Here is a 10,155-nt window from a genome sequence, read left to right as displayed (position 1 = left end):
ATACACAGATTCAAATTTTGCCGGGTGTTTGGACACAAGGAAGTCCACATTTGGATATCTGTTCCTTTTAGCCGAGGGGGCTATCTCTTGGAAAAGTGCGAAGCAGACTGTCATTGCTGCATCCACTATGGAAGCTGAGTTTGTGGCATGTTTTATGGCCATAAATCATGGGTTATGGCTGCGAAATTTTATTTCAGGACTTGGAATTGTCGACAGTATTGCCAAGCCNTGGGGATGCCCGGCGGAGATACGCATTTATAATCCACGTGAAAAGAAACTGGACTCAAGAACAACTAGTGGATTTTTCATTGGTTATCCAAATAAATCTAAAGGGTATAGATTTTATTGTCCTAGCCATACTACAAGAATTGTTGAAACTGGAAATGCCAAGTTCATTGAGAATGATAACATAAGTGGGAGTGATGAACCATGAAAAGTGGAATTTAAAGAAGTTACGGTGCAAGATTCTCCGATAACTTCTTCTCAATTTGTTGTTCCTGTGCGTCAAATAACTTTACCTGGAGTTACTCAGATTGTTCATCCTGCAGCGAATGAACAATCTAATGACTTACCTGAACAACAAATTCATGATCAACCACTCCATGATGAAGTTGTCAGTGAACCCACGAATGATATTCCTACAGAAGTATCATTAAGAAGATCTCAAAGACAAAGGAGATCCGTTATATCTGATGATTATATGGTTTATTTTCAAGAATTAAATTTCGATATTGGAATTGATAAAGATCCAGTTTTATTTTCACAGGCTATAAATAGTCCTAATTCTTCTAAATGGGTCGAAGCCATGAAAGATGAGTTAAAATCAATGGAACATAATGAAGTATGGGATCTTGTTGAATTGCCTGAAGGTTGTAAGCCAGTTGGCTGTAAATGGGTTTTTAAGACCAAACATGACTCAAATGGCAATATCGAACGGTATAAGGCCAGACTTGTTGCCAAGGTTTTACTCAGAAAGATGGTATTGATTTCAATGAAACATTTTCACCTGTTTCAAAGAAAGATTCATTTAGAATAATTATGGCACTAGTAGCTCATTATGACTTAGAGCTGCATCAAATGGATGTGAAAACAGCCTTTCTGAATGGAAGTTTAGAAGAAGAAATTTACATGAACCAACCTGAGGGTTTTTTCAGTTGAAGGAAAGGAACACATGGTGTGTAAACTTAACAGATCGATATACGGACTTAGACAAGCTTCTCGACAATGGTATCTTAAGTTTAATGATACTGTAATGTCCTTTGGATTTAAGGAAAACACTGTTGATCAGTGTATATATCTGAAGGTCAGTGGGAGCAAGTTTATATTTTTGATTCTGTATGTCGATGATATTTTGCTTGCTACTAATGATCTTGGTTTAATGCATGAGACCAAGATGTTTCTTTCTAAGAACTTTGAAATGAAAGATATGGGTGAGGCATCCTTTGTGATTGGAATTGAAATATTCCGTAATAGATCACAAGGAGTGTTAGGATTGTCTCAGAAAGCATATATTAACAAAGTCTTAGAAAGGTTTAGAGTGGAAAAGTGCTCTGCATCTGTTGCTCCAATTCAGAAGGGGGATAAGTTCAGTCTTATGCAATGCCCAAAGAATGAATTGGAGCGAAAGGAAATGGAAAATATTCCTTATGGATCTGTTGTTGGGAGTTTGAATGTACCAGACCAGACATTAGCTTTGTTGTCGGGATGCTTGGTAGATATCAAAGCAATCCTGGTATGGATCACTGGAAGGCTGCAAAGAAGGTGTTGAGATACTTACAAGGCACAAAAGAGTACATGCTTACTTATAAGCGGTCCGATCGCCTTGAGGTGATTGGATACACAGATTCAAATTTTGCCGGGTGTTTGGACACAAGGAAGTCCACATTTGGATATCTGTTCCTTTTAGCCGAGGGGGCTATCTCTTGGAAAAGTGCGAAGCAGACTGTCATTGCTGCATCCACTATGGAAGCTGAGTTTGTGGCATGTTTTATGGCCATAAATCATGGGTTATGGCTGCGAAATTTTATTTCAGGACTTGGAATTGTCGACAGTATTGCCAAGAATTTTATTTCAGGACTTGGAATTGTCGACAGTATTGCCAAGCCGCTGAAAATAGGACTTGGAATTGTCGACAGTATTGCCAAGCCGCTGAAAATTTGACTTGGAATTGTCGACAGTATTGCCAAGCCGCTGAAAATTTATTGTGGAATTGTCGACAGTATTGCCAAGCCGCTGAAAATTTATTGTGATAATGCCGCAGCAGTCTTCTTTTCTAAAAACGACAAGTATACAAGTGGTGCTTAACATATTGATTTGAAGTATCTTGCCGTTAAAGAAGATGTTCGGGAACGAAGAGTATCAATTGAACACATTAGCACTAGATTAATGATTGCAGACCCATTAACTAAAGCCTTGCCACCAAAGGCATTTAATGAGCATGTTGAGAGAATGGGTGTTATTGAAAACAGTTAACATTATGTTAAGGTTTGTGTTTTTGGTATATTTGATACTTGGAGCTCAATATAGTTTCGTTTCTGTATTAAGTGTCCTGTTTAGTTTTCGAGTGTATATACATGAATGTTTTATGTCCATATGAACAGGATTTGTCTTTGACAAAGACATTATCGTGGACCATTATGGGAAATACCATTATGAATCATATTCAGTTTGAAATTAATATTGTGATACATGGAAGGGACTGCATTGAATTAGTGACGTATTACCGCCATGATTCTTATTAGTTTCTAACTAAATGATTACTTATGTTCTGACCAATGTAACGAAGGGTTTAGCTTATATTATGCATATTATGTTTCACGATCATTATTAAATTTATGATTTATGAGCCAAGTGAGAGAATGTTAAAATAATTATCATTATTATTATATGATTTATTATTTTCTATGGCTCATAATGTTTATTTAAATTTAATAATACTAATTCTATAATTGGTCAGATAAAATAAGGAGCAGTTTCAACTGCTCAGTTAACCACTCACGTTGATGGAACTGTGAGATGGTTTATCAACCACTCAGAGTTTCTGGTCCTCTCCCCAACCTTCCGCAAAACTAAAAAACTCTCTCTCCATCAGAGTTCTTTAGAGTAAGGAAATTGCTTAGGGTCTGGAGGGAGAAACCAAGTCTCCCATTGAAGCATTTGCAGTGAAATCATGGAGCCAGGTATATTCATTAAACGCATTTAAGTATCTGTGAAAATCATGTGTTTCTAAGCTCCTGTATGATTAAGTTTTAACTTACATTTTCTTCATATATAAATATTACACAGTTCTTTGTAAGTAACAACCAATTTATCCATTAGTATTGCATTGTTTCCTCATAAGTAACAATAAATCATCCATGATTGGTATTACCTTTTTATCATAACTAACCTTCAACTCCTAAATACTATATTTTGATTTAAAAGTATTATATTTTTTTCAAAAGTATATTACTTTCCAACATATGTATTTATAATTTTCCCTTATGAGTAACAATCAATTTATTTATTAATAAAATTTCATTATAAATATCACTACATTTCATATCAACCGGGCTAGTCACATAAATAAATATATATGAGACTTTGTTACAAAAGAACCACTCATCAAAGTATTATATTCTGAAAGTTTTGGTTTATTAATTATCTTCGATTTGTGTAGGAGTTGAATACTACTTTTTCAATATTTTAGATGATTCTTATGCTCATAATACAATCTAAAAATTGAAAAGGAAAAAAAAAAAGTTGTAGCCTATTTGATTTATAGAGCACCAACTAACCACTGCCTTCTCTCCATATATAGTTTATATTGTTTTAATTTCACTTCTTAATGTACCAACTTTAATGGTCGCATCATCACGTTGTCTTCATGATCTAAAATCTGCAACATGAAAATTTAAAAATAATAAATAAATTTGCAAAAGTTAAATAAAACAATTTATTTTTAGGATGCAATAAAAACCAAATCTACATAAAGATGGCCTGTTTTGCACTACCAAATCCGCAAATTATTCTGTGGACCCTAATCCAAAATACACAATTTTCATATTGAATGTTCATAATTTGAATTATGAACGTTCAGTATATAAATTGTGACGGGTCTACCTTGTAAGGTAGACCCGAATCTGTAGTATAACTATTGCAACCAAACGGGGTAGGGAATAAGAATACGATTTGATTACCTACCATATATGTAAAAAAGATAAGCATAAGTAATAATGTCAAGCAATCAAGATAGGTTTATTTAGAGATTGAGAAACCTAAAATTGAAAGACTATAAAATTTTAATGATTATTGTTAAGCATAATTTTCTTATTAGAAGCAATTACAAGACCACATTAGGAAAAGTATAAACCATTTGAGATCTCTGCTCTCCTGTTCTCTCGATCATATCGTATATAAATATCTCTACCTAAGTATTTTATAGTAATGCACTCCTAGTGGTGAAATCAATTTTTATTTTTGTGTAGACATGACTTAAATGTATATTTTTGCTGAAACTAAATTACAAACACGTTCTCAAAAAAAAGAAAAAAAAAATAGCAGCCTGCATGGGCAGCTTAATTGGTGAAAGGAGTGAAATTTGAAAGAAAAAACAAAATAGCAAATATAGTTAATCGTTAAAATTTTAAATCGAAACGATAGACAAAAGTGGTTATTATTGTTCTTTAGAATAAAAATATGTATGAATGCCTAGAAAAAAAAAATGCATTAGATAAAAAGATAATGCATAGTCTCTGGAGCCATCTGAACTGGAAACAGGACAACCATTTTAGGACGACAAAATAGAGAAGCTTTTTCTACGTAGAAACATTGTCTACATTAGAATCAAACAAAACAACCTCAATTTCTTGATTTTCTCAATTGCCTCAGCTCATTGTACGCTATTCTCAATTCCAATGATATTGACTGGCCAAACTACTCTTAAAATTTAATGTTAAAATCAAATAAAAATGCCATGTCACACTAATACTAGGACAAAAAATGAACGTTCTAAAATATTAAAAGCATACTGTCACCTATAAATTTAAGACCAAAAATAAAATTAATTCTTATTTTTAATTTAATTTTTCATAATATTAAGTTTAGTATTAGTATTTAAAATTTATATATGTAAAAACTACACTAAAAGTACTATTAAATACAAAAATTAAATTTATAAATAATTTAAAATACTAAACAAAATAAGTTTAAAAAAAAAATAGATAGTTTAAACAAAACAGATAAAATGAGATAGAGGGAATATATAAATTTATATACTAATACTAAACCTAATATTATGAAAATTGAATTCAAAATAATTCAATCAAACATTGTTAACTGAATCGACACATAAGATACTTAATGTTATGAAAATTGAATTCAAAATAACTCAGTCAACCCTTGTTAATCGAATCGACACGCAAAATGTGAGCGTAGAGGGAGTAATTTTGAGTGGTTTATGCCTAACATCAATCTAATACCTAGAATAATAAATCTACATATACTGGTGTTATAATTATTAAAAAAATTTGTGGACCGAGGTAAATGAAAAGAGTAATACTACACGTACTCTCATATCTACTCTATTTTCTACCCCTACTTATATGTCACCGTTTGATTCATTAAAAAAAAGTAGGTCGCATTTTTTATTATTTTTTTTCATCTTCTTCTAATAAAATTAAGACACGTGACGAGAGTTTTATCGACGGAGTGCATATATCATTTTCCAAATGAAAAAAAGGAAGAATAGAATTTACTTACATGGCAATGGTATACATAACCAGGCTGAGCGGTAGCATCAAAAGGGTAGGAAGCATTTGAGTGGATGAATGAAAATCTCACAAATATTGTTGTAACATAGCCAGGCATCATCTTGTACACATTTTTCCATCCCTTCTCGTGTGGGGCCACCTTCACCTTCTTCCCCCGCGCGTGCTCCTCCACCTTACACTTCACCGCATTGTTCAACTTCAACATGCATTCCTTAAACTCATCTTCCTCCACTATCTCCGTTTGTTCCAACACCTTAAAAAGCCCTAAATGGATGTGCAAAGGATGGTTGTCGTCCGTCAGGTTTATGATGTTCCATATCTCGCTGCTTCCCACTTCCGGCGTCTCCGTCGCCGCCTCGTCGTACGATTTGCCGTTGATGTATAGGTGCGTCGGCTCGTCAATCTTGCTGGTGTACTCGTACATCGCAATGTACCTGTTGGAGAAATTAGGTTGAAAGTGTGAAAAAATAAATAAATATTGTGATGTGGAATAACTACTGGACAAGCGAATTCGTCGCTATTGATGTAGCTCATAATAATGGTGTCGCCCCCCAAAAGTTATCACGAAGACGAGGGCGTCGCCCCCAGAAGTTAGCACAATAATCATGTCTCCGTGCACCCGGAACATGATTGGAACTTACACATCGAGTGAAAATAGGACAAGAAAGACAAACAATATATGTTTATGTGTGGCGTGGTCTAGTGGCATCTGATTGCACCCCATATGGAAGGGGGTGAGTTCAAGTCTCGGTGGAGTCAATATTAACTCTCGTTGTGCTTCAATAGGTTGAGAAAATAATTATGAACAAATACTGCATTGTAACAAGCTCAATAATACTCAAAAATAAAATCTAAAGATATTTGAAAATCACAATTATTCCCTAGGCTTGTACCTTGCGCTAGAAACGTGGGACAAGCTTGGCGAAGGATACTTTATCAGTTTTTTTGGAATATGTGATGTGTCAACCTCCTTGCCAAGTTTGATGATGAACTTCATGACCTTACCGTTAACTTCATCCACGGGGTCACCGGAAGGGTAAGGATATACTGCATTGTTGCCTAGGATTGCTGACTCAGACTCAGACTCGGAAAAGTCAACCACCACGTCAGCCACTTCGGAAGGGGCGAGTAGGATGTTGTGGAGGACAACTGGCGCCTCGTTGTATGCTGAGTCAGATGCCACGTGGGTGAAGGTCAAGTTGTTGCTGAAGTAGAACTTGAAGAACCTTGCGTTGCTGGCATTGATGATCCTGAACCGGTACTTTCTCCGGCGTACGGTCATGTGGGGCCACGCTTTCCCGTTGACTATGATGGCGTCGCCGAAGTACTCCGGCTGCCATTGCGGGTGCACGGAGGGATTGTTCCCCGTGGGGTTCATGTATATAGAGCCGTCGGTACGGAAGCTACGGTCAAACACAACCAACACCTTCTCAAATTCACTGTTGTATGGTAGGCCCAGTGGGATCTCGAGATCTTGTTGTCGAATGATGTAGGCCCCGATCAAGCCAGCTAGGAGGTTGACTCTGGTCAACCCCATGGCATGATCATGGTACCAGAGGGTCCCAGGATGTTGGACGTTGTGATAGTGGTACTTCTTCTTGGTCCAAGTGGGCCCCCGCTCTCGAAATCCAGCTGTGAACCATGCCTTGGAGTTGCCATCGCTCTCGGGTTCACCGATTGCACCGTGTAGGTGCACCACCGTAGGAATTCCCTTCTTCGGTACAGCCGTCGGAATTGTTCGGTCCCACGGCAATATGTGTTTTGAAGGGAGGCGATTTTTCCACGTCACGTAGGTGTCGACTCCATGGAGTGCCTCGATTGTGGGACCAGGAACCGTTGCCCTGCGCCTCGAAGTACCGTATGAAAACACCGGGGTTGGGGGAAGATCTCTGTGGAATTTCTGCAAATCATATATTATTATAAAATATTTATGGGAAAAGAAAGTGAACTTATATTATTAACTTTTTAATCCAATCGATTCTTTGTCCAATTCTAATTCTAATTTAATGATTAAATTATTCCTCTTCGTAATAATGTCCAAGAATTTATTCTTGGTAGTGATGGAGTGAGTTGGATCAATACAAGTAGTGGAACAACATAATGAAATAAGCATCAAATAATCCTTTGAAACTTTATGAAAAGAAGGTTATAAATAGTAATGAATGTGTAATTTATTTATGGAAAAAGTTTGTGTGAGATCGTCTCACGGATTCTTGTCTATGAAACGATTCTGATCAATATAAAATGTAATACTTATACTGAAAAATGTAATACTAAATCAAGAATAAAATGTTTAAATTTATACGAAAATATGTAATACTTTTGAGGAAAAATGTAATACTTTTATATTTTAATTCAAAAGTATTATATTTTATTTTATATGTAACCAACACTTGTCAACATTATTTATAAAGAGAAGTGTAATACTTTTGATGAAAAAATAATACTTTTACATCAAAATGTAAAAGAATTACATTTGTTATTACATTCTGTTATAAGTAACATGCACTTTTTTCCTAATATATTACATTTTTCAATAAAAGTATTACATTTTCATATTCACACGACCCGTCTAACAGATTATAAGTGTGATCCCTTATTTATTTGTATTTATTTTACTGTCAATATTTCGTCTTGAACGCAGAATGTTGGATTAAAACTCTTCAAACATTTTGTCCAATAACAACTAACTAATTAATTAGATTGACTTATAATTCGGTAGTAGAATTTTATAGTGAAGCAAGTAGCGCAATTCAACGAAGGAATGATATTCTTTCCCTTCCAAATTAAAATCGATTGCGAAAGGCACAACAAAAACTTTGTAATCAAACAAGAATATTTCATATCTTGTGCGTGAATTCCACAAAAATTATTAGCAAGAGTTGAATGAAATGGGAAATCACAAAAAGTATCATGCTAATTTTATAGTAAAAGTATTACTACCTTTTACAAGTGAAATCTGCCGTTACTATCCGAGAGTGTGTACGGAATAAATCCTGGCCTTATAACCTTAACTAGTAAAGAATCACAAAGAGATAAACAAGCCTAAATTATACATAATTGACCGACTCAAATAAAAAAGATCAATACGTCGATCTCACTAGGATTTGAACTTGTACCTTTGTACTATTACCTACTTTTTTTTAGTACTACTTATTCCATTACGATGTAGTATCTGCTTATAACTACTTTCTCAAATTACTGAAGCACATTAAGTTAATATCGTGTCCACTAGATCTCCAACCCACCATCAATTCAATTAACCATTTTTTAAAAGCATTCAATTAACCATTTTTTATTACTTAACTTGTTCTAATCGACCAAGACCAAATCAAAACAAAACGCTCCCACTTTCACTAAGCTTTATTCTTATTCAATATTCATACAAGGGTATTCCAAACCTTTTAATTAATTAAATTTGACTGATATGAAAATTTTGAATAAACAAAACTGAAGAAATTGAAATTCAAGAATTGAAGGCGAAAAAATCAAACAAAATCAAAATCAAATTAATTATTTCATATAATAGACTATGACTCATACACTACTTGTATATTAACCTATGTAATATGAACTATCATAATAATTAAACTTTTTTTCACATAGACATTGAATTGAGCATAAATTCAAAACCATATATCATGACCTGAAAGTTTGTGAAAGTAGAAGTGTTTTTGAGTTTCGAGGAAGAAGAGAAAAGAGTAATTTAAGAGAGATTTGTAAGATGAGACTAACCCATTTCTTGAGAAACATGCCAATCTTGAGTGATTTGGGGACAGGAACACCATTAACAACATCATAACCTTTGATTCTGGGCATGTCTGGGAGTTTGTCAACAAACATTTCTAACTTGGAAGGATTGAGGATAGGAGCCCCTGCCCATGAACCCACAACTCCACTCACTATGGCTATTAGCCCCAGCTGAAGCTTTAGCCTCAAGCACACTCTCTCTGTGTCCACCATTTTCATGCTAATTCCAACTCTTTTAACACATAGGTTCTATTCTATCTGCTGTTTAGGAGATAAGAGAGAGGGTGGGTGATGGGTGTTGTATATATATGGGGAAATTAAAGGGAGAGACTTTTGGGAAGAAGATGGGTTGTGTTCACATGTAAAGGGATAAATTCTCTGCTTATTCCGGGATTATTAGTGATTGTTGGTGGAAAAAGTATCCACGCTATTTCTTCAATATTTATTTCATTTTATTTCATACCATAACCACACTAATCCCTATAAATATTGCTTTATATTGAGACTCTTTATTTCATACCATACCATACTCGGACTAATCACGAAAAATATTGCTTTAGGCCAGGTGGAGACTATTTATTGCATACCATACTCAGACTCCGAGTAAGGGACAAAGTGCTGGCCATATTGGTCTTTCTATACAAGAGGGGGTTCG

At 34.8% G+C, this 10,155-nt stretch overlaps 1 protein-coding gene across 1 annotated transcript; it reads right to left on the bottom strand.

Annotated features, from left to right (window-relative positions):
* Positions 1 to 3,536: 3,536 nt before the first annotated feature.
* Positions 3,537 to 9,809, bottom strand: LOC116016720 (multicopper oxidase LPR2-like). Its single transcript, XM_031257095.1, has 4 exons — positions 9,486 to 9,809; positions 6,644 to 7,650; positions 5,740 to 6,184; positions 3,537 to 3,877 (listed from the first exon to the last, which is right to left on the bottom strand). The coding sequence occupies exons 1-4, from the start codon at positions 9,717 to 9,719 to the stop codon at positions 3,824 to 3,826; spliced, it is 1,740 nt and encodes a 579-aa protein (XP_031112955.1). The 5' UTR covers positions 9,720 to 9,809; the 3' UTR covers positions 3,537 to 3,823.
* Positions 9,810 to 10,155: the final 346 nt, after the last annotated feature.

This window comes from Ipomoea triloba, chromosome 4, assembly GCF_003576645.1.
Source record: "Ipomoea triloba cultivar NCNSP0323 chromosome 4, ASM357664v1".
Classification (NCBI taxonomy): domain Eukaryota; kingdom Viridiplantae; phylum Streptophyta; class Magnoliopsida; order Solanales; family Convolvulaceae; genus Ipomoea; species Ipomoea triloba.
This window is presented reverse-complemented; position numbering and strand designations above follow the sequence as displayed.